This window comes from Melanostigma gelatinosum (assembly GCF_949748355.1).
Source record: "Melanostigma gelatinosum genome assembly, chromosome: 6".
Lineage (NCBI taxonomy): Eukaryota > Metazoa > Chordata > Actinopteri > Perciformes > Zoarcidae > Melanostigma > Melanostigma gelatinosum.
In genome coordinates this window covers 13553111-13578816 of record NC_136639.1, presented here as the reverse complement: position 1 = coordinate 13578816, position 25706 = coordinate 13553111, and the positions used below count along the sequence as shown (strand labels likewise).

Genomic DNA, 25706 nt, shown 5'->3' with positions numbered 1-25706 from the left:
CCACTCTCCCTGACAGGGCAGACAGGAAGCTCAACATTCATTTAGCCTGCACAAAGGGAGGCCTGTCCAGCTGGACAAATATTATTTTCCTCCGCTGACAGCCTCACCAGTTAAGCTTGTCCTTTATTATTTCTCCCTCTCTTCTTCTCTCTTACTGTTTCCCCTCATCATCGTGCTCCCTCTGCGCCACTGTCTGAGCAGGGGTCCATACGCAGCCATCGCTAAAAGGAAATACAATTTTAAATCCATGGATTAGGAACTCAACATTGTAATTATTTGGGCTGAGCCTGACAGTGTATGCATGTGTGTGTGTGTGTGTGTGTGTGCTTTTGAATATTATCGGTTTGTGTGTGTGCTGACTGTCTACAACATACTCCTCTTAAAATGCATGAAAGACAGACAGACAGGTGGACAGAAGGTCCGAATGTGTACACTGTACTGTATGTCTGCTGGGTGTCTACCTCCTGGTCTACCAACATATCATCTGTTACCTTGAGCATGAGTGTGTGCATGTAAGTGAGTGTGTGTCAGGATTCTCCAAGCAGCACACAGGGCCTCATTAGTACTCCACTTTAAATCTTCCAGTCTCCGTTGTCTTGTCATTAGCTCTTTACAAAGCAGATGTTGGAGGAGCCCCTGTGTGTTTCACAGTGTTGCAACAGGGACAACTGGGCCAGGCGCTGAGACGCTGCCTTTCTGAGACATCCACTCCACAGCTATTAGAACAGGGGAAGAAACAGCCGCTTACACACACACACACACACACACACCACCGTCTTATCTCTCTTGCCGCTACCTGTCTACCCCAGCTAGGCTAACACACAGGCCCATTTACAGTAATGAGTTTGTCCTGAAATATTTAGCAGCACGTCCCCCAGGCCGTCGCTTTAAAGCCACTTAGAGCATGTCACGTTAAAGTCAACATTATGTTAAAGGGGGCACCTAACAGTCTGCTGTTAAGGAAACATAATAAATTAAATAGGTGCATATTCTAAGATCACAATACTGCTGAGAACTACTCACTTCTCATGCAGGGGGGGGGGGGGGGGGGGGGAGCATGGCTTCAACTGTTACTGTGCAACCATGTGGTCCTGCTCCACTGTACTGCCTTTGAATGATTTGCTTTATTACAATAAGTCCTGTCTTCTTAGTGATGGGCTTTAATCTCATCATATTTAATATTGTGATAGTTCTGCTCAATTTAGGAGGCACAAATCTGGTTAAAATATATTGGACACTTTTGTTTTCTTTACTATAGGGAAATATGTGTACATAATATCTTCTTAAAATATGTGGTGTAATAAGACTGTTCGGAAATTGTGGTGCAACAGCTTGGCATCATCATAACAAATGCCCCTGTGATTAGCCTACACTGAGGGAATGAATAACACATGACTTAATCCTGATATGACTTGTCATTGCTGTTTTGTGGAACAATCATCATCATTTAACAGTATTAAAGTACCCTGAACAATGAGTCCATTACATTAACATTAATATTGAAATACAAGACAATATTATCACACATGGAGCAGCTCATATTGTGCAGCTTATAGCATCCCAACTGCCAGGCTTTCCGTAAAGTTAAATACTCCTGTCCTAAAAACGCATTCATTGAAAGAGAATTGACGTAAACATTAAGGTTTTATAACTGCACGGGTGACAAAGAATCTGCCAAGTAGAAAGCAAATCGATCAATACATCACAAACTGCAAAGCTAACAATTATTTGTATCGTCATTACGTTTTATAAGTGATCAATCTTTTAGTTCGTAAAATGTCAGATTATAGTGATAAATACACAATTCACCAAACCGTCTTGTCTTGTACTTAATAATACTTAATTTATGATTTTTTATGATTAATCAGTGAATAATTCATTGATTATCACAATGGTTGTTGATTAAGTTTGTAAACTGGCTGATAAATGATCATTTAAAATCATTTCATTTACAGGGCTTTTAATGCATCATATTTTCATGACATTTTATTTTACTATCATATGGCAAGCAAGGCAAGTTTATTTGTACAGCACATTTCAACAACAAGGTAATTCAAAGTGCTTCACATAAAACCATTAAAAGCATCAAAACACAAGGCAAAAGAAAAGGAGATTTTAAAACAATTAAGAACATTCATTGCATTAAAATATTAAAAAACTGTGTAAGAAATAAAATGCAGTAGTAAAATGCAGAAATGCAGGAAATTGATTAATATATGAATTGAATGTGGTTCAATTAAAGGCAGCAGCAAACAGAAAAGTCTTCAATCTTGATTTAAATGAGCTGAGGGTCTCAGCAGACCTGCAGCTTTCTGGGAATTTGTTCCAGATATGTGGAGCAGAAAAACTGAACGCTGCTTCTCCATGTTTAGTTCTGACTCTGGGAACAGAAAGTAGACCGGTCCCAGACGACCTGAGGGGTCGGGATGGTTCATAAGGTAGCAGCAGATCAGAGATGTATTTTGGATCAGAGATGTATTTTGGATCATGTATTTGTTAATAACAGTATTAACAATATAAGTGGTTAGGTGACAGCAAAACATCCCCGAGAGTCGAGCTCTTGAGTTACTTGCTGTTCATGGTGGTGTTTGATCATGTGACCTCACTTAGTGAGAGCATCCAGGCCTTCTGGATCCTAGTTTTGATTAACCGATTCATCATTTCATCCACAGAGCATCAAAAACAATACAAAAAAATGCATAAAGCATTTGCATAATGCAAATGCATAACTAATAATAGTCACTGTACCTGCTGGTTTTAGCAGATGATCTGTATCTTTTTTTTAAAATATGCTGGATTCACATGGAACATGTGAAACATAAACATCTGCATTGATTCAACATGTGTTCCTTACCTTTAACACGCTCCTTTATATTCGCTCTCGTTTAAATGTCCATTACGTGTAACATTAGGGGGGGAAACGACAAGCTTCATTTAGTCACTTATTGTTGACATTTGTCTAAGCTACACGCACAATGTAGCTGTAACAAAACGATAAACCGAACAGTAGGTTAACGGAGATATAATAAAATGACTGTGATGGGAAGCTTATCTTTCACTGTCACGGGACGTACCGTTTTAGCAAACAGCCGTGCGGCTTCATTAACAACCTCTCTGACAGAATCAAGTCATTGTTATCGATTGATCAAACATGCCTGTTATTCAACCGCTACAGTGCTGTACGCATGCTATCCAGTTATTGTGGCTATTTCCGGGGACAGAGAGCGTCCGTAACAACAACCTGGAAGTAGCTCGATGAAAACTTCCGCTAGATGGACTAGTCCAACTGACAAACCAAATGGGGGAAGTTCTGGTATAGTGGCGGGAATATACGTGTATTTTACTAACTGTTGACATTTTTTACCGAAGACATAATAGCCATGTACTTTTACGTAATTGTATTCTGAGATACAGTCGTATTTACGTTGCTAATTCATACAAACCGTACTACTATATGAAGAGTGTCCCCTCTCCTAAATAGTTATATGTAGTGAATCTGTCAACACATGACGATCGGGCGGTGAATTTGCCTCATGATCTAGTATATCGCACTTGTATTAACACTACAGAGAAAAGTCGTTGTAAAGTGTATCATATTTTTGGAAGAAGCAGCCAATCGCTGATACAAAACTCTGCTCGCGACATTGGATGTCGTGTGTCACAGTTTTGGCGCGTCTGTACTGTGAGTGATCATCAGTGGAATGAGGAAAGGTATACCATCAACCAGCTGTGTTTAGACTTTAAATTGTATCCTGGTGATTTTTGGTAATTGAGTCAACCCTGACACTGTGAAGCTACAAGTCTATCAAAAGCTATTCATATAGGACAACGTTTTAATTGACCCATATTGTTATGTTTGTGTGCGAGTAACTTCCCGATCTAGTAACCAGTATTTGGCAAGTGAAATGCCCAATTATCACCATGCGTCATTAAGATCAGGCAATAGAATTTGTCCCCTTCCTGTCTTAACTTGCAGAAACTCCAAGTCATCAAGTCAAAACAAGAATTGCAGCATTATGTTCTCCAGTGAATGTAGTGTAATTAATGTTAATTACACTACATTCATTTTCGCCTCATTTTGTCTCACCTTCATTCTCGTCGTCAGGATGGCGAGCTGCACGCACGTTTTCCAGATCTCCGGGATCAAGACCCAAGATAAGAAGAGCGTTTTGGTCCAGATAATCCAGCAGCTGGGTGGAAAATATATTGGCGGCTCAGTGAGTTTTGTACAACCAAGGCTATAAAATAGTTTGGCAAAAGGCCTTCAACTTGTGAAAACTTTCCTATTTTCCCGATGAAAGTGAATCCAACTGAATCCAAGGAATGTTCTGTCAATCCATTGAACGAATGACTTGTCTAATTCGAAACCTCTTGTGTATTCGGATGGCAGCAGTTAATTATAATACAGTACTAACTGTAAATCAGACAGTGGCGCTGAACTCCATTCATTTACAGGGACAGTATTGTATGCATCATCCGTTAACTATATATGTGTGTGTGTGTATATTGTATGTATGTAATGTATAATATCCCCTTCTCTGTAGTAGTTTAAGTCCTGCTATTGCTGTGTTAGTCTCACAGGATTAGGAGACAGTTTGATATTATTATTCATCAATTTATGTCATGATGATCACACTGCGTTGTTTTAAAGCCCCACCTACAGGGATTGTATCTATTACATATAAAAAACTAGGTCTGGTCGTCTGCCATTTGTTGTTGTCTGTTACATGTCATTCGACTGATTCAGTGATCATCTTCTAGGTCTACAAACATGACTCCACCCATCTGATAATCCCTCAGGTTTTGTCCAGCGAGAAGTTTTTGGCAGCCTGTGCTGCAGGTCAGTCACTCTGATTATTATTAATGCTGAAAAATAATGAATATCTGATCACCCTGACTATATCAAGACGGCTTGTCTAACCGAACTACTTCCAATGCCTCACTGCATCTCTCCTTTCCACTGTTCTCTCATTCCCCTCCCAGGAAAGTGGGTTGTGACTCCAGAGTATGTGCTGGACAGTTTTAAGAATGGTTCCTGGCTCACAGAGGGACCCTATGAAATTGCCATTACCACAGGTGTCGCGTCTTCCGTCTACCCTGTCAGGCAGTGGAGGGAGATGGTGGCCAGTGGGAGGGTGACCGGGGCCTTCCAGGGCTGGAGGGTTCTCCTGATGGTCCAAGAGCCCACCCGCAGGGCCATGTTCAAACGGTAAGCTGCTACGAAAACATAATTTAACCGCATATCACAACAATCCATCCGTGTATGAATAAAATGTTGCAGAGTATGATGCTAGATGAGTCCTACTTTAATATTTCCCAGGCTCCTGAAAGCAGGCCGGGCCAAAGTATACCACAGCCCTCCTCCCACTCATGCCTCCGTCACTCATGTCATGGCTAAACCCATCACCGAGGACTCGAAGTCCCACAATGCTCCTTGCTACCCTGTAAGCCACATTGTCCAGCACCTCTTTGGGGTAAGTCACACAAATTTATAACAATAATAATGCATTTTATTTGTAACGCACTTTTCATTAACAAATCTCAGAGTGCCACAGAGCCAGTACATAGTAAAAAAACATAGTTAAAACAAACTATAATAAAATAACTAGTACGCTTAAAAAACCAGTGAATGAACAGAAACACAAAATAAATAACTGACAGTGACTTAGGTCAGAAACTTCTTCCTAAATAAAAAGGTTTTTAGGCCAGTTTTAAAAGAGACCAGTGTCTGTGTTGCCCTTAGGTGGTCAGGGAGACTGTTCCACAGGCGTGGAGCTGCCGAGCCAAAGGCCCGGTCGCCCATGGTGCGGAGCTTGGTGCTGGGGACCCGGAGGAGCGAGCTGTTTGATGATCTGAGGGTGCGGGTGGAGATTTGGGGAGTGATGAGGTCTTGTAGGTAGGGAGGTGCGTGTCCATTTATGCATTTATGTGTGAGTAGTAGGACTTTGTAGTCAATCCGGAATGAGACAGGGAGCCAGTGTAGGGAGTGCAGAATGGGTGTTATGTGCTCATACTTCCGGACTCCCATCAGGATCCTGGCAGCGCTGTTTTGAATGTATTGCAGCTTCTGGATGTTCTTGGCAGTGATCCCAGTGAAGAGTGAGTTACAGTCGTCCAGTCTTGTGCAGAGGGGCTTGGGGCAGCTTTGATGTAGAGCTGTGTATCGTTGTGTAAAATATATGGTCTTCGTTTATCATCTAGCTTGATCATGTGATGCTAATCTAATTTTACCATTCAATCTTTTATATTAAATGTGGTCCTCAGTTTCATTGGCAGTCAGTTCTCAGGTCTTAAAGGCTTTTATTTGACTCTGGGTTGATTGCACAGACCGATTACTTCAACGATTTAAAATTAAAGCTTTATTTAAACGTAACAATATTGACTTGAGAATGTTGACGTCTAAAACTGTCCGCCGTTTTCTTCCTTTGGCAGAGCAATTGTGTGGATATGAAGTTCAACATAACGAATGATGATCCAGCAGAGACAACAGAGGAGAGTTTTGTTGACGTGGACTTCTCTAAGCTGGAGACAGAGCTCCGGGACTATGTCATCAAACAGGAGGTGTGTATGTGTTTGTCTGTGTGTGTGAAAGCATGTTGCAGAGAAGCTCTTCGTTGGTCTACATTCTGCCCACCTGAATTGCCTTTTGTCCCCAGCGTTGTATGTTTTCTCCAGTGTTAATGGGGTCTTTTGCTTTAGGGCCGGCCGAGACTGTGCCTCCTTGAATTTCTGGGTTACCATGACCCGTACCGGCCACAGTCCCAGGTAGACGAGCGCGCACACCCACCCGCCTCCCCCACTGTCATACATCTCTAAAATAACTGTGTTTCATCAGGAAGATCAGGTCATTCAATTTCCTTTATGTCGTACATTTCAATGGAAAGAGACATCTAGAGCAAGGGCGCATCATACTCAGGTCACCAATTTAACCACCACTGTCAGCTGATCTGAGAGTTGTGATTGGCAGGCCTATTAACAATACTCTCCACTGTCGTGTCCATACATTACCCAAGTGGATCTCCATCAGATTGCTATTATAAGTGCTTATGTGTTTCCATTCTGTACTTTCTGAATCCGTATGCTATTTGCCGGTAACAGACTTTTGATGCCCATTCACTTCCTACTTCCATTACCCTTCTGCCCTCCTCTCTCCGCCGGCCGTCTCTTTGAGTGCAATGTTTTCTCCTCCTTTCCCTATTCCTCTTATGTTTCATCATTGTTCTTTTATTCCACCAGGCTACAGACACAGACTTCAGCAACGTTGGTAGTATGATAGAGTGTGGTCTCTTCACCGAAGCCTTGGACTCAATCAGAAGTGCTATGTTCCCGGGCCTGCTGTCACCAGCGCCATACCTGGTCTCCCTCTTAGAATACGCACAGCAGGTAAGACCAGAATTACCAGACTGCGGAAATTACCCCCTGCTGCTGCGGCTGCATGCGCCTCAGGGACTGCATGAAAGTATAACCAGTTTCATTACATTTTTAGAATTTTGGTCGCTTTTTTTTATTACTGCTATTAGACAAAAGTGTAACTTTACATTTTTATTGAACGTCCCAATATCCAAAACACTATCTTTAATTGTTGTCTGTTCTTTTTGTCATAGGGAAATGCCACATCTGTCTTCCTGAGAAACCTCCAGCAGGTCATGTATAACCTGCTTGTCACCAACCCTCCCTGGCTGGCTCCCAGCACAGTGAAGAAATATTTTGCCCAGGTGTTGCAGTGTCCTCGGTGTAAAACGGGCCTGTGGCCTTTTCTAGAGACCGCCATCAGGTAAAGCTCATATCACATGAGATTCCCTGTCAAGTTATTCTATTTGCATTTGAAATGTTAGGAAACAGATACTTGAACCCTCTTGTCCAATAATGGAACTTGCATTGAGTGTTAAATAATCATTTGTGACATTTATTGAGAATGCAACACAATTACTTTCTCATATATTTTCTGTTTCTCTATATTTGTGTATTCCTTCAGCTACTGTCTGTCTAGTGATGTCACTTGTCACCCGCTCCCTGGACCTGCCCTGCCAAGACTGTTACATTTCCATAGTGACCTACTGGCATTTTTCCTCAAGCTTTTCCAGGGGGAACTCCACTCTGTCACCACCGGGTAACGTTGATATATCCAGTGTGGGAGATGGGGCGGGGCTTTTTCTCATACGGAGCTTTTAATCCTTCCTGCATGGACAGAGTTGTGAGGGGGTTTTCCCCACAAATGGCACACGAACAAACATTAAGGTGGAAACTGATATGTTGATTCATGTGAACCTATTTTTAGGATTTAGGAACAAGACTTGAATAAGACTAGATGAACTGCCTGTTGTATTGACTACACGTTGAATCAAATGTTAATTCAGCTCCTTTTGTTAGAACAAATGATTGTTACATTCTTTCTGCTCAGGGGTTTTGTGCTGCCTGAGGCAGCAGGAGTCTCTCAGGCTACAGCATCAGGATCTTTGCTGTATGGAACCTTCTGGACCGTGTGGGAGCGCTCCACGCTGTTGTCCCGAGCTGTGAAACGACTAACCTACCTCTTGGTACAGGCTGTCATTGAGGTAAATACTGTGGAACTCGTGCATCTCATTGGATGGTGTGTTACATCAGCCAAGATAATCACCAGTTGGGGCAGATTTTTGATCGGACCGGAAAATCAAAGTCACTCCTACACTTGACGTGTGCTAACTTGTTTATCGTCCCCGAAGGACTACGCTGAGAGGCAGAAGCTGCATTTGGCTGACACTCTGCTGGACCTCCTGTCTGTGTTGGTGGAGTTCTGGTATCAGCAGCACTGCAAGCTGAACCAGAACCTGGTGGAAAAGGGCCTGAAAGACCTAGCAGAGCACTTTGCTGTCATCAGCCAGGGTATGGAACAACAATAGAAGAAGCCTTACATTCATGACCAATTATGTAGTACAGACGTTAGAAATACTGCAGCAGATGTGCGATGAAATACATAGTTTACAAGTAATTCAATCACAACATTTAGCAGAATAATTACCATTATATCTTTTGGTATTTAGAAAAAATACTACACGAGTGCGACACTTTTTCTTTTTCTTTCTTTCCATCCAGCCATCACTGACAGCATCGTATCTGACCTTTTTTCCCTCTATTCTGTCCTGTAGATGTATCTCCGGAGGTTCTGGCAGAGCTGGTTGTCAGGATTCGCTCTACCAGACTTAAGTTGATGATGGCAGATGCCATATTTAGGAGTCTTTGCTGCAGAAGTGGATTCACAGTTGGAGATGAACCCCTCTCTTTTAAGAAAATGGTTTGTTGACTTGTGTGTGTTTGTTTCTTGTTCTTCACTCAATTTCCCATGACCTATTCACAGGAAACCTTATCAGTCCTGCATTTATTTTGTCAGACAGGTTTTGTAATAATTTTAGGCATGCGCCTCTTACTTGTGTCAATCATATCAGTCATGTGCTGCTTAGTTTTGTAAGTCATGAAGACATTGAGTGGCATTTTGTAAAATGCAAGTTTAGAGAGTTCAGTTGGCAGCTGTTTTCGGTTCATATACTGGAAAAAAAACTTTTGATTTTAAAGTGTTTTACAATTCTGATAAAACTACACACACATATATATGTATATATACACACACACACACACACACCAATGTTTGTAAAATACTAAAATAATTAAATAAACTAACAGCATTACTGATTTTAATATTTTTAGATCAATTGATATTTTGATATAGATTATATTACAGTTCTCTGTCACTGACAAAAAGATGGCGGATGTAGTCTAACCATCGTATTACCTTGCAGTAGAACATCTGGTTGATGTCTTAGTGCCTCTTCAGTCCCATAAGGACACAAGCATCCATTTGCAGTGTAAAGGCAATGTCTAACCTTGTGTGTGTGTTTCTGACAGGTGCTGTCCTACATGCCTGCTCTGGAAAATTTAGCTCAGAGTCCCACCGGTGCTCGCCTCAGGACCGGACCCACCTCCCACAGCTGCACCAGCCAGGGGACCGGCTGCAGGTCAGATACACACAGCTGTCCGTCTATACCACTGTTCATCTCTCAGGGCACATTTTCATAAGAGCCTGAGGCAGAACATTGTGAAGACATACATGCAGAGGACGGGGCTGCACACGGGCCAATAGTTTAGTCTAGATTGGACTTTACACTTTACATTTTTGACCCTGCAGGTGCTTTCTCATTTCAGTGCCTTATTTTAGACTACATTTTAAACGACCAAACCCTAGGTAAGTTGACTTATGTTTACAGATCAGCCTGGGGATGTGAAATGACAGTGTGTGCAGATCATTACAAGGCTATTGCTCTGCGCTCTTAGGCTAACTGCCTGAGATATAGTTAGGCAGTGAACACCGTGAGTGTTTGCACTTTCACTATTGCTTAACCTTTTTAAAACTGTATCAAAACGATCAAACCCATCATTGTGGTTTGTTGCTTCCCCAAAAGTCCCTTAAAGGCACAGTGCACATTTAAGTGCATTTAAACCAGCTGCATCTGTCTTTCATTTATTTTTGGATTTTTTGAGCTTGTGTGTGTCTAAAATAGCAGAACTAGTCAACCAGCAGTCTACTGTGCCTCCATTGTCAGGTTTCCACTCATACATTTAAAGGCAAAACGGGGGGAAATGTACGGACCCGATGAGACATGTGAGTGAAAAGGAACAAAGGAACACCTGGAGAGAGGATGAAAGTGTGGGTGGGTGGGTGGGTTTGGGGTGAGAAGCAGAGATGCATGAATGAAGGGACTAAGGGAAAGCTGGAGAGAGGCAAATGGAGGTCAGACGGAGCGTGAGGAGTTGGCATGTGATGGGTCATGCCCAGGTCTGATCCTATCAGTGTGTGCTGGCTGAAAGGAGGGGTGCATAGGGAGGTTAGACCCTCTCATCTCTCACACACACACACACACACACACACACACACACACACAGTCCTGAGTTTGATTTGGATAGGAAGCCGACAGCTAGACAGACTAGGATATCCCATCAGGCCTTTGTGTCTACCCTTACGACCACCAGCGCTCAGCTTAACCCCCCCCCACCCCCTTCTTCACCTCTCTTGATCTACACTCACATACTCACATACTAAGTCCCTCTCTGAATGCAAACACACACACTCTCCATGCTTGGTAGCAGGTAGTTGGCCTGGGGAAGGGGAGGAGCCACCAGGGAGCAAGTTCATGCGAGGGCTATTGGTTCATGTGTTGACCCGATCCCCTCTTCCCTCCATCACTGCTTTCTGCTCTTTCTGCTTTCCACCACAGTTTCAAGGGTTTAGTTTGTTTTGACATATACATGAGAGGAACTGAATAAAACGAGGAACGCAATCTGTGCGGATGAGATAAAGAAATGCCAAAGGGCATGTAAAATCATTTGACCCTGAAAGAAAGAATCAAATCCGAATGACAAAGCCTGTGATGAATTGAGAACAGAAACCAAAAAGGAAATCTTGTTTCCTCATTTTTCACGCTTGAATGTCTGATATTATACATACTTTCAGTGATGTTGACACTCTTAATCAATTAACACATCTTTTGTTGATGAATTTAAGAGTCTGGCACACTGCTCAATTTCCAAGCATTTACAATGCACTTCTCTATGTTGCTGGAGCTGCTATGACTCAATCAAATCATTTCAATATTCTACGTAAAGAACTCAACTATATTTGTTGTTCGAGCACTTGTCAGTAATTCACAGTCCTTAACAGGATAAGACAACATTTGGAAAAAGGCTGATTTTTAAATAATACGAATGTGACTGCCGCGTTTCAGGATAGAAGTTTTGAGGTTTTGGTCTTTTCAAACTGTCGGCAGTACACGAGACAAAAATCCGAGCAGGATGTTTGGTATTGGATTCATGAAAAAGAGCAGGAGCAGGTCATAGAGGTTGAGAGGAGCCACATGACCCCTTTATCTTTCATCTCTGGCTGTTGGAACGCATTAGGCTGTTTTACTGTGACTTGAGGCCACTGTGGTGTGTGTGAGATGGCGAGTGTGCTTCTTCTGCACCAACAGACAGGCAGGCTTTTGAGCACACGTCCCAGCCATACCAAGCTGACAGACCGACTACTTAGATGGCCGTTTGACTTGCCTGCTGGGCAGTGAGTGCCTTCAGCAGAAGGGGAGCTGTAATTACACTGAATCTTCTCCTGCTGGCTTAATCAAGCTCTGCGTACTGCTGTTATCTTTCCAAAGCGTTGAACTATTACTTTGCCTTCTTCTCTTCTGACCGGACCTGAACATACTCAATAATCAGCTGGATTTAAGAAAAGCCTGCAACTACATCAGCTCCACAGGTAAAAGGGACATGTTTTTGTTTTTGCTATCGACATGCACTTCCCCATTACTTCCAGTATTTCTCACAAGTTTCTTGAGACTCTGCCTCCAAGGGAACGTGTCGCCCCAGGCCCAGCATTGATAGCCGGGCCACTGACAGCATGCTGGCTTCCTAAAGTAGACCACGAGGGAAGGAGAGACTGGGGCGTGTACAAGCCAAGTGCTGTCAACCGCCACTGCTGCCAGCCTATACGGACAGGGGACACTTGGGTGAAGTAGTTTGAGATAAGAAGTGGTATGCCCTTATACCAGACACTCTTAGAAACACACAAACACACACACACACACACACACACACACACACACGGAGCTCATCTCTTCTCAGCCTTGTCCCTGCTAATAACAAGCAACGTGACAGGACGTGTGTTTCCTCCTCACTGCTGGGAGCTCCTTCCTGGCTACTGAACAAGCCAATTACCAAGGAACAAGCCTCTTCCCTGTAATACGGATGGCACTCCGCTTCAATGCAGCGCACGCGCACGTGCACGTGCACAGCCGTATACACTCCAGACACCTGTCAGACTTCATGCAGGGAGATCTTCCAAACCCACTCGCAGGACTAGTGACAGCCCACAGCTATTAGCACGGCACTACTTTGAAGACGCTTCACTTTCTTTTACTAGTTATTCCTCCTAATGTGCTTGCTCACATCGGATTCTCCGTCTCTACGTTTGAGGCGTTAAGTGGGAGGAAAAGTGCTTTGGAGACGGGAATGGAGGATTGGGCGTGTGAAGTGTGTGTGTGTGTGTGGCCAACACAGAAGGGGTTTGACAGATATTGTCAGATTTCATATATAAAATGATGCAACGCCACGAGGGATTCCTTTGCTAATGGCACTTTTCACAGCACAGTAATGCCCGTTCCACTTTCTGTACCACTAGGTCTCCGCGCTGTCATGCTGGCCAGTCATTGAAACTTTGGACTTGTGTGTGTGTGAATGCACATACATGCATATTTGCCTCATAACCCCTTTGACCATGTCCTCTCCACACAGTGCTCGGAGCGCTTCGGTGAATGAAACAAGCACGGAGAAAGAGAACATCCCCAGGGGTTTGAACAGAGTCAACGCAGCAGGTACGGCGCACACACACACACACACACACACACACACACACACACACACACACACACAGCTGCTTGACAATATCGCTGCAGATTTGCAAGGATCGGACTTTTAATGGACTGATGCACTGCACTAGGTCATCAGTAAAGAGGCACATGATAGCTCTGTCATCACTTTCGGTTTAATGAAGAGCAAATAATGTATGGAGAGAGTGATTGATTTGCATCGGACCCCGCTTCCATCTAGTCAGCTGTAAAGGCAACTCGGCTGCATAATTGGCGTGTGTGTGCCGGGCAGAGTTTGGTCCGTATTCCGCCTCCTCCTCCACTTGTTCTGTTCGCATTGAAATTCATGGCTGCGCTGTTTTGTGTTGCTTTTTTTCCTCATGTCTTATTCACCTTTTAAAGAAGTAATAGATAAATAAATAAATGTCGCGGACAGAAATAATGGCTTCCTCATACAATAACACATATTAATACGCACAATGTGCCTCAGATCTCAATTTTAGGGACATTAAATGCAGCAATTAGGGTAGAGCTACAGATATACAGCGGCTGCACTGGTGGAACTTCCTGTAATTAGAGGCATGGCACTGTGTGTGAACTCTTTAAGGTGTCAGAGCTCATATCTCCCCCCTCCACCTGATCAGAAAGGCCCTGTGCCGGTGCAAAGGAGGGAGTGGGGGAGGGTGGCGGCAGGAGACTCAAGGCGGTTGGCATGTGTTGTTTTTCCACTACGTGATCTCTATACCGATGCGGTCGGCATTAATTTTTGATGAACCATCGGCACAGCATCCTCCCCTCTCGCCCTCTCATCCCATCCCATTCTCTCTCTCTCTCTCTTACTCTCTCTCTCTCAGGCTTCTTCCCCCCACATACGTAAGCTTGCTTTCTTATATGCTGCACTTCTTTGCTTTGGAGCATCTGTCTCGCCTCCTGGAACCTCAGTATCTTTGTCAAAGTAGCTGAGAGGGGTTGAGGGATTTGGGATGAACTTCTCTTTTTTTTTCAGTTCCGTATCTCCTTCTGGAGGCTCTGCCGAGATTTCATTCTAAAATCAGTCTGAATGTACTGTATGGAGATTGTCTTTTTTTTGGTCGCTTGAAATCCGTTTGCTTTTAGCTTTCTGAAACAAGCTATTATTGTACGAGTCAACATCCACGCAGCATAGTTCAAAAAGATGGGTTCTTTGTTCTCGGGAATGTGAAGGTACTCCAGGTTACCAGCAATCAACAATAACTTTGTTAAAAGTTGCTGCTTTACAAAATGATCAAAGTGTCATTCTTTTTCTATGCTCAACACAGTCAGGGCATCTTCTATTCGTTTTGAAAAAGGTTTAAGTTGTCTCATACCTAACAGGTGCTTTTTCATACATGGAGTTTGGTAACCTTATGTAATTCTCACCTAACACCTGAGTGGAGGTCTGATCATCCCAAGCACACCGTCACTAAACTACTTGACTCTTATTCTGGTCAGTGGGGCTATCTGGAGTTGCATCGGGCGAGAGTGGAACATAAACTACTTCAGGAGTGTGACAGTGCAGATTGGGCAGTAAAAACTCATTGATGTTGGTGTAATTGTCTATTTTATGATCTGGTTTTTTCGAACCAGTGATGTTGGAGTGAATATCGATTCAGATCTGTAGCTCGCCAGTCACAACATTCCTACTGCACCTTTTCTATGCGCTTCATGAAAAAATATGTTTGGACCAAAGTGTGACAAAAAGTATTTCTGTGAGCCTTTGCTTGAACGTTACATTTAGTTTTATTTTGCATTTGGCAGACATCTTTGTCCAACCCAACGGAAACTCCAAGCCAGTGGATTTGCTTCCTGTCGTTTTTAACAGACGCTCTGCGTTTGTGTCCTGTTACTTCCTGTTGGCACAAAGGGGCCCTGTTGCTGTTTTTGACTTATTAAATGGAGGTATCCAAAAATAAAATCTTCACCAATTGAATGTAGAATGATAGGCACTTACGTTAATGCCGGTAAAAAAACAAATGGAGGCGCTGCAGTGATCTCGATTTGGAGGATTTGAACGTGTGACTCTTGGAGCCAGCGACAGCAGTCTTCAAATGGTTTTAAATATATCCAATAACTAGCACTGAATACCTTTTTTATAACACGTTTCTTACAAATAGCATTGTTACTGGCTTCCAGCAGCCTTTTCTGTTCCAGGGATCAGTGGGCCAAGTGACACTTTAGAGGAGTGTAGCAAGCGGACTGAGGGATATAAAGAGCAACACATACATTTAACTTTTCTGTTAAAGTGTGAAACGGGGGATTTATAGAAAAGGACAGGCGGATTTATCCTTTCCGTGCTTGTAAATGCTGAGCATGCAATTACCCCTATAATAGAGGCGTTGTGTCCAAATTGGAGCCATTAAAGTGATTTAACAGTGCGTGGATTGGCCCTGGCATTTGCGAGGATGTGTACACATGGGGTGTAGTGGAATGGATGTTTTATCACAGCGTTTTAGAGCGCGGTAATAGCAGAGCAGCCCATGTAGAACACTGACGTGCCGCACTGTACAGCTTACTCATTAGGGACTGTATTTCGGACTGGGCTCCAGCCTCCGTGTGAGTGTTGTTGTTTTTTAGATTGGAAATATCGGTTTGCTTCAGGGATTGACATCTTCTGGTTTCTGGCGCTGATACTTTACAATCACCAGTGTGTGCTTTCTGATGTTATAACTGCACTTTTACATGTAGGTTAAAACAAATTATACAGTGACCTATTTGCAGAATGGAAATCAGAATACCACCCTAGAATAGGGTGGTAGTCCCTTATTTTAGTGATTTCCGTCATTTGTATTTTATGGAGTTGCGTATTCAAAATGAAATCGACACGATCTGACGAAGTGCTCGAAATTAGTTGCAGTCTGCTTCATCAGCCTGTTTGTGTGATCTCTCTGTGAGAACACACAAAGTGTTTTTATTTTTACAGCAATCAAATGACTTATAGTGTGGCTTTTCGAGTCCGTTCAGTTGACATTGGCTGTTCTAAACCTTGAACAGCTTCATATAATCTGATTATTATTATTACATGAAGCTTTCTAGAACTATTCCAGAAATGTGTAGAGAAATATTACGATACACTGTAGGACTGTTTCTGAACTGGACATAATATTTTACCTTCTTTCTGTTTGTTAGGTTTTGCATCACGTTTCTTGGGAGAACATAAATGTTGCTTTTTAATAATCAGTTGTAGCATTTTCCTGTGTTCTTTTCCCTCTCCACTCTTCAACCTCTTTACGGTGGATGACATTTAATGAGTCTTCAGCAACCTCAAAGACACCTCCTGGAAGAAAGGAATTCCTCCGAATGAATAGGATCCAGGGTTTCCAATATTTCCCCTATATGCTTTGAAATGCTGGAAACCCTTTCACTCTGTTCGCCGCTTCTTCTTTCTTGCCCCACTGTTTCCTCCCTCTCCTTTCTGCCCCAGTCTGTGCGTGCTGGAGTGGAGCCCCTGTACAGGCGAGGCGTCCTGGGGAGAGCTAGTAAAGCATTTAGTATGGGCTTTTCATACTGGCAAGCACAGAGCCACTCATGCTTGGCCTTTAACTTCCCTCTGAAGTTCAGCCATACATGAAAAGAGGGGGCTGTGGGCCGCTAATATATTCCTGGTTTAATATTGTATCAGGAAAAAGTGAGGGACGGGTAAAGATGAGAGAGAGAACAAAAAGAAGAGGGGAGAAGAAAATTGTGTTTAAAAAAAAATAAAAATGGAATCCTTGATTTTGTTTCCACGCCTGTTCACTGGTAGTTTGCTGATTAAATGTCACGTGGTGATACTCGCAATGCCCAGCGGAGCTTTTGAACTCTGGATCTGTGAAGAATCCTTTTTGGAGGCTTTGTGCGTGGGCTGTCTACCATAACTTCCTCTCAAGTAACTGTTGGGCTCTGACCATGTGGCTTAAACATGTGCTGTGGACAAAGAAAATCAGGCCTTAACTTTTTCAAGCAAAGGTCTCATCCTGATTTGTAGTTGATAAGAGCAAAGGGATTTCACACTACGGTGTGAAATCCCCCCCCCCAAATAACCATGGTAACCGCGGCAATCTCATTGGCCGAGAGCCAAGCGACCCGAGGACCCCTGTGGTTCAGCCGATGTTCTATAAAACTCTCTGCTGCCCCCACCTCATGGCTTTTTTCCAACTCTCCCTCCGGGGGTAACAGGAGGCACACACCGCTCTCCTCGCCCGGACCCCCCCCCTGTCCAGGCCACAGAGAATCCAGCTTTCCCCCTTCGACCTCGGTTGAGTTAGGAGGCACACAACCGCTCTCTTCGCCCGGACACCCCCGTCTAGGCCACGAGGGAGCCCCTCAAACCCTCATCAAACCCTGACAGGTCACGAGCCATTTCGCTGGACGAAACGACAGTGTTCCACGTTGAGTACGGCTCCACTCAGCCCGCGAGACGAACCCGCATCAGCGATCCGTTCTCTGCTTTCTGCTTCCTTTTATTTTGTGCACAAACCGGCACAGAGGAGCCCGACGAAGCCTCGCTCCTCTCGTGACCGAGGATTCCCGGCAAGACGCGCAGACACGTCGTCTCATCCGAAGTTAACTGTTCTCCCTGCAGCGAGTACAGACCGGACCTGCGTTTGCTCCAGAGCCACGCTAACGGACCGAAGCCGCGCCAGCTCACCGCCGCGCGACACACAGCGCCCGCTGCAAAGCCGCGCCGACCCGCAAGCTCCCCCCTGTCCCCCTTCCCGACGAGGAAAACGGACAGCTTTGCCACAAACACTTCCACGTTGCAACGAAGCATCTACAAGTAAGGTTCTTGGCATTTGGGCATAGCTTAGCTTAAATTAACTTAAGTTTAATTCAGGCCATTCATTTATATGTTGATATTCCCGTGTTTTTGTGTGTTTAAGACTGTCGCGTGATATTGAGGTATTACGCAATCATTACGGCGCAGAGAAGCGCCGCTGTATTTGTGTATCAACTATGACTGTTTCTTTGGGATTAATTTCATTCATTGTCTTCCACTCCGTGTGGAAGTTCTCTTTTCATTAACTCGACTCGGTGAGTGAGCTGAGGTGCGTGGTTTATCACGGCATAAGTTACCGGCAGTTCTCAAGACGACAGCGGTATATTTATGCGTGATAGAGCCAGCCAACTCAGGCTCACTACAACGCGCACCGCGCGCAGAAGTCTGATTCATGAGCCCCCACCTTTTTTCTCTTTCCTCCTTTCACGAAACACACACACACACAGCTCCGAATTCTACCCCTGGGGAACCTCGTTCAAACGAGCGCCTCACATCACGTGCTGCCCAGGCAAACGTGAATTACGCACAGCAGCCCCATTCTGCCATTTTGTCCGGGTCCCTCGACTCCGCCATCTTTGTAGTTTCTAGCTGTAGTTCTTAAGGCCCCTCCCCTTTGGCCAGCGTCACTCGACGCCGCCATCTTTGTAGTCTTTAGCGTAGCTGTAAGACTCCTTCCTGTTCACCCACAGACCCACACACACACACATACACATACACACACAGACATACACCCTCATCCATTTTATTCATTCTTTAGTTTAGGCATATAAAATTGTATGATAATGTTTGTTGGTTGCAATATTAATTGATTTGATCATTTATTATTTTGATTCAATAAACTCTGTTATACTTTCAGGAGCAGTCGTCTGTGATTACTTGTGCATATGTATTTGATAAGACTGTATGTAGTAGCCTGTGCTCGAACTTAAACCTTCACTGTCACTGAATGTGTAGTCATACGCAGACTATTGACATTATGAGTGACTACTAATTATGAGACTTAGTTTTATCGTTTGGTTATTGGTCCCTGTTCGCAGGGTGGTGCCCCGTTTATATTAATAATCATTAATAATTGTTACATACATCAATAATTCTATTGATGTCAAGAATTCAGTTTCTTAAATGCTGATAACCCAAACACGCTCCTTTAGATCCCAACATAATGGTGCCCCGTGTGAGGGTACGTTATTCCAGTTTTGTTACAGTATATATGCACATTAATCCATAATTATTTTTGAATAATTAATTTTCCAAAAAATATTTTTTTTCGAAAAATTATTTTTTTTCTTCTTTTGAATGATCCAAATTCCTGAAACTTATTTCCCAAAATAGGTAGGCTTTGATCTTCAAAATATTGTCTTATTGTAATTAAATTTTTGATTTTAAATCCAGATTTTTAATCTTAATCTTTAATTCCCTTCTCGAAATTTTATTTCGTTTCCAGGTTTAATTATTCGTTTCATTTCTTAAACTAACAGCCAGCTGTGTAGTAGATTTGATCGTTTATTTGTAATACCTTGCTTGCTTTCTTAAATCCCTCAAAGAAGTTACACACAGCTGTCACAGGCCCAAAGTGCTAAACCACATTAGCATTTTCGCACCTCTGGCTGCAAAGCAGTAGTGATACCTCAGAGCAGCAACAGTAGAAACGTAAGTCACAGAGCTAGACATTTCACTGTGCGCCTGCATGAACCGTAACACTAACAGTAATAAACATCTAACAGTAGAAATCCTAAGTTACAGAACTAGACATTTCACTGAGAACCGTAAACACTAACAGTTTCCGTTCTAACACTAGGGAATTAACAACCACTGGGAGTCGTGCTCATTAGAGAGAATGAGTGACGAGAAATCCCCCATTCCTGGAGCTGTAGCTCCAGAAGACACCGCACTACGAGATACGGTGGCTGATGTCCTCGGACTCACAGCAAAGGAAAGAGAGTACTTTGCAAAATACACTGCTGTCCTATGCGACGAGCAATTAGAGCAGCTGGTGGCTTATGTAAATAACCCAGCAGGTAACAGAGAGCGCCTGATTCAGGACGTAATCGGCGAAATACTGCTCATCTACCATCAGAAAATGCAGCTGCAAGCTGCCCGAACCCGGGCACAGAGCGACGAGCAGCAACGCGAGATCTGGACCCTCCGAACAGAGGTTCAGGAGTTGTCACGTGACTGTAGAGCCCTACAGTCAGAAAATAGTAGCCTGCGCAGTGACCTCAGAGAGGTCAACCTAGAACTCTCTAAAGCATCAGAGAGTGATGACAAACTGAAAGCGCTTCAAGGTGTTCCAGCAACCCCGGTAGGTACTGCTACCCCCTATCGAGCCTTTCAGCCCAGTCATTTCTTGGTCTCGGCTCCCTCATTCCCCGAGACCCGAACCACCTTGCATTTCTTGAAAACGCTTTCCCCAACCAGGAGGAGAGAGGACCAACACCAGGTCCTAGACGGCCCAGGTGGCTTCAAAACCACCTCAGGCGAACGCAATCCTCCACGCGGTTCACGCGCACAACAAGAACTGACCCCATCCCCCTCAGGGAGGGAGGATGATAGTCGTTACCACCATCGCGAGTATGGAGACTCAGACGACTCGGATGGCCCAGGCCCCATCAACCTTGGAGGCCTGCGTACTCGACAGATTGAGTCTCTGGTAAAAGACGTAGAGCGCTTCAATCCCGATAATCACGACTCGAGCATCGATGACTACCTAAGGGAGATCGATCGCTGCCTCCTCGACCTATTGCGCCTCTCATCGCGCGAAAAGCTAAAGCTAGTGTGGAAAACCACAGCGCGAAGCGTCCACGCTTTCGTGGAAACGCTCCAGCCGAGTATCCGCGACCGCTATTCATCCCTTTGTCACGCCCTTAGGGAGGAGTACTCCCTGTACACCAACCCAGCTTCTGCCACCCTCGGCGCCTTTGCCATTTTCCAGGAAAGGCTAGAGTCTCCGAGAGACTACTTCAGGCGCTTGAGATCTGCGTACTTCCAAGGACGTAACGCCCCAGGTCTAGAAGAAGACCATGCCTTCAAGTCGCTATTCTTGCACAATCTCCACGACAACGTGAGATACGATGTTACTATGAACTGCAGAACGAGTAACCTCACCATGCCAGAGATTAGGAAATATGCGCAACTTGCATGGAGGACACGCGGACGGCCGACAAATCGGTACGAAGACACCGCCATAGTCTTAGGCATCCAACAGTCGAGCGACTCCGACCTAGCGTCGGAAGACGACGAGAGGACTTGGCCTAGCGAGCCCTGGTCACCCCCGAGGAACAAACGACCCTGGCGGTCGAAAGACCAACGGAACCAGGGGGGTGAAAGACGCCCTCAAGCGCAACCCATCAGGTAACGCTGACTCGCAGCCCACCTGACTAAGCCGAGTGACCTTTCCCCCTGCTGCCAAGTCGACATGGTAGGGGGGGGGGAAGAGAACTCAGCACACTTCCGGAAACGACCACTCCCATTTCGCACCTCGTTCTTCAACCTTCTTGGGCGACCTTGTTCGCAAAGGCAATGCCCGTTATGTATATATCTATACATATTCTTCAGTCTTACTGGGGGGTCATAACACTCTTGCTCTACCCGACTCCGGGTCAGAAACGAGCCTCATGTGTTCCCCCACCTTTTCGCATACACCTCTAGGGTGCCACAACCTTAGAGGCCCTTCGAGCACCCAAGCTCGTAAGATCTTTCGTCAACTAAGCCTTCTTCTCCTGCTCTGTCAGCATGAGCCACCTCCAGCTTGTTCAACGAAGCCACCGCCTTCTTTCAGCCGAGTCATCGCCCGGGCCTGTCAAGTCGCCAGTGCCGTAGGTAACTGAACTTGACCTGTGCGCCGGACCTGTCTCCATCTCTAATTAGGAGGGTGGGGGGAGGGAGATATCACCAGCCCGCCATGACACACTCCAGAGTGAAACTGTTCGCGACGTTTCCCTGAGTGCTGACGGTAACGTGGGATATCTGCCCTCGCCACTCAAACAGCGCGAGGGGGGTGGGCTCTCTGACAACAGAAACTTAGAGAGATGTACTTCACAGGAAGTACACTCTAATCTCGCCAGTGCCGAAACCAACCGGCAGAATGGCAGCTTACTATTGACTACTGACGTTTAACTGCATGCTCCAACTCACCCTGTAGACATGCACTAACCGCTAACACAGCCAACTTCAACCAGAACAGTTGCATGACCTGACGTTCATTGCGACTGTAAACTGATGCTCCACTCTCATAGAGAACCCTTTGCATGCTTTATAGACTCTACCAGAAGTCACCAAAGAGGACATAACCTCTGCCGTAGCAGTCAGATTTAACCCAGGACCTCATCCGAGAAGGCTCAGCTGTCAACAGCTGGAGCAGCGAAAGACCAGCCTAGCTAGTCACACTAGCCGTGCTAACGAAATCTGTAAATCTGCTACCACTACTGTTATGCAACCCTCACAGGTACCTCTGGCCTATAGTCTTGGCAACGCAACTCCAATATCGATAGATTCTAAAACTTAGACACAGGACTCGCTCTAAATCTACCGATTAGAGAGAGGTAGACGCACATATCATGTACCAATAGATCCAGAAGCGACAGACTAAACTGGATTCCCTCCTATTCATAACACCACGTAGCCAACCTACGACTGCTCCGCCGACGGACTCCAGTCCTGTCTAGGAGTTGAACCAGTAACCACTGTTTGCCCCTCACCTGCTTCTTGTCTTTCTATTCTTTCCTTCTCTCTCTTTTGTCTTTTGTTTTGTTTATTTGGGTTGTTACTTTCTTTGACACTGTGCCGCAATGCTAGATTATCACAACATCATAATAGCGATTGAATTATTTGGGAATAATGTTTTGCTCACCTATGATTTGAATTGTGTATGATAGTAGATGTAGGTAGAAGTAGTTAAAGTCATCTGCCCAGATGCCACCTTAGTCATCTGCCCAGATGCCAATGAACTCTGAACTTGAACACCATGAACTTGACCACTATGAACCTTGAACTCTATGAACAATGAACACTGCCTGTTTTAACCACTGCTTTTGGTCTCAGGAACACTTGGACTGTCTCACCTCTTCAGGTTTCCCCACCACATGGATGCACATGCCAGCCCTTGGTTTGCTCTAAAGACCGAAGCCAACACCTCGCTCTTCAGAACAAAGGGGGGATGTTGGGCTCTGACCATGTGGCTTAAACATGTGCTGTGGACAAAGAAAATCAGGCCTTAACTTTTTCAAGCAAAGGTCTCATCCTGATTTGTAGTTGATAAGAGCAAAGGGATTTCACACTACGGTGTGAAATCCCCCCCCCCAAATAACCATGGTAACCGCGGCAATCTCATTGGCCGAGAGCCAAGCGACCCGAGGACCCCTGTGGTTCAGCCGATGTTCTATAAAACTCTCTGCTGCCCCCACCTCATGGCTTTTTTCCAACTCTCCCTCCGGGGGTAACAGGAGGCACACACCGCTCTCCTCGCCCGGACCCCCCCCCTGTCCAGGCCACAGAGAATCCAGCTTTCCCCCTTCGACCTCGGTTGAGTTAGGAGGCACACAACCGCTCTCTTCGCCCGGACACCCCCGTCTAGGCCACGAGGGAGCCCCTCAAACCCTCATCAAACCCTGACAGGTCACGAGCCATTTCGCTGGACGAAACGACAGTGTTCCACGTTGAGTACGGCTCCACTCAGCCCGCGAGACGAACCCGCATCAGCGATCCGTTCTCTGCTTTCTGCTTCCTTTTATTTTGTGCACAAACCGGCACAGAGGAGCCCGACGAAGCCTCGCTCCTCTCGTGACCGAGGATTCCCGGCAAGACGCGCAGACACGTCGTCTCATCCGAAGTTAACTGTTCTCCCTGCAGCGAGTACAGACCGGACCTGCGTTTGCTCCAGAGCCACGCTAACGGACCGAAGCCGCGCCAGCTCACCGCCGCGCGACACACAGCGCCCGCTGCAAAGCCGCGCCGACCCGCAAGCTCCCCCCTGTCCCCCTTCCCGACGAGGAAAACGGACAGCTTTGCCACAAACACTTCCACGTTGCAACGAAGCATCTACAAGTAAGGTTCTTGGCATTTGGGCATAGCTTAGCTTAAATTAACTTAAGTTTAATTCAGGCCATTCATTTATATGTTGATATTCCCGTGTTTTTGTGTGTTTAAGACTGTCGCGTGATATTGAGGTATTACGCAATCATTACGGCGCAGAGAAGCGCCGCTGTATTTGTGTATCAACTATGACTGTTTCTTTGGGATTAATTTCATTCATTGTCTTCCACTCCGTGTGGAAGTTCTCTTTTCATTAACTCGACTCGGTGAGTGAGCTGAGGTGCGTGGTTTATCACGGCATAAGTTACCGGCAGTTCTCAAGACGACAGCGGTATATTTATGCGTGATAGAGCCAGCCAACTCAGGCTCACTACAACGCGCACCGCGCGCAGAAGTCTGATTCATGAGCCCCCACCTTTTTTCTCTTTCCTCCTTTCACGAAACACACACACACACAGCTCCGAATTCTACCCCTGGGGAACCTCGTTCAAACGAGCGCCTCACATCACGTGCTGCCCAGGCAAACGTGAATTACGCACAGCAGCCCCATTCTGCCATTTTGTCCGGGTCCCTCGACTCCGCCATCTTTGTAGTTTCTAGCTGTAGTTCTTAAGGCCCCTCCCCTTTGGCCAGCGTCACTCGACGCCGCCATCTTTGTAGTCTTTAGCGTAGCTGTAAGACTCCTTCCTGTTCACCCACAGACCCACACACACACACATACACATACACACACAGACATACACCCTCATCCATTTTATTCATTCTTTAGTTTAGGCATATAAAATTGTATGATAATGTTTGTTGGTTGCAATATTAATTGATTTGATCATTTATTATTTTGATTCAATAAACTCTGTTATACTTTCAGGAGCAGTCGTCTGTGATTACTTGTGCATATGTATTTGATAAGACTGTATGTAGTAGCCTGTGCTCGAACTTAAACCTTCACTGTCACTGAATGTGTAGTCATACGCAGACTATTGACATTATGAGTGACTACTAATTATGAGACTTAGTTTTATCGTTTGGTTATTGGTCCCTGTTCGCAGGGTGGTGCCCCGTTTATATTAATAATCATTAATAATTGTTACATACATCAATAATTCTATTGATGTCAAGAATTCAGTTTCTTAAATGCTGATAACCCAAACACGCTCCTTTAGATCCCAACATAACAATATAGGGATGAGCGGACAGGAAGCACCGCTCCATTCTCGCCACTACATTCATTTACTCGCCGACTGCCCCGATATTAACTTTCTTGGGCTCGGGGTGTTAGCGGATCTCTGTGTCTATGAAAGAGAAAAAGATCGACGCAAATTAGTCTCTCCATCTTTAAATTTTTTTTTCCTCCCATTTTTTTTCCCTTGAAAGATCTCCCCCCTTTTCTCATCACTCTTCTTAAGTCGCATCCTCATTGGCGGGTCGTACTTTTTTAGGTCAGGTTTTTTCTTTTGGTGTTTGGGGACATTTCCGGGGTATTTTATTGGTGCGTTCACCATATGGAGAGGGACAAT

At 44.8% G+C, this 25706-nt stretch overlaps 2 protein-coding genes across 2 annotated transcripts in view; one reads left to right on the top strand and one right to left on the bottom strand.

Annotated features, from left to right (window-relative positions):
• The window catches only part of kiaa0825 (KIAA0825 ortholog), a 108651-nt gene extending 105690 nt beyond the window's left edge, over positions 1-2961 (bottom strand). The window contains exon 1 of the mRNA XM_079269599.1: positions 2855-2961. The gene's annotated coding sequence lies outside the window, so the exon portion shown is untranslated. The remainder of the gene's footprint in view (positions 1-2854) is intronic.
• A 640-nt stretch (positions 2962-3601) lies between these two features.
• The window catches only part of slf1 (SMC5-SMC6 complex localization factor 1), a 35933-nt gene continuing 13828 nt past the window's right edge, over positions 3602-25706 (top strand). Inside the window, exons 1-15 of the mRNA XM_079269600.1 lie at positions 3602-3711; positions 4106-4217; positions 4762-4840; positions 4984-5209; positions 5321-5474; positions 6433-6561; positions 6700-6765; positions 7237-7383; positions 7605-7774; positions 7976-8110; positions 8402-8555; positions 8703-8862; positions 9126-9271; positions 9880-9989; positions 13312-13391. Of these exons, the coding sequence (XP_079125726.1) occupies positions 4107-4217; positions 4762-4840; positions 4984-5209; positions 5321-5474; positions 6433-6561; positions 6700-6765; positions 7237-7383; positions 7605-7774; positions 7976-8110; positions 8402-8555; positions 8703-8862; positions 9126-9271; positions 9880-9989; positions 13312-13391 (1867 nt within the window). The 5' untranslated portion in view covers positions 3602-3711; position 4106. The remainder of the gene's footprint in view (positions 3712-4105; positions 4218-4761; positions 4841-4983; positions 5210-5320; positions 5475-6432; positions 6562-6699; positions 6766-7236; positions 7384-7604; positions 7775-7975; positions 8111-8401; positions 8556-8702; positions 8863-9125; positions 9272-9879; positions 9990-13311; positions 13392-25706) is intronic.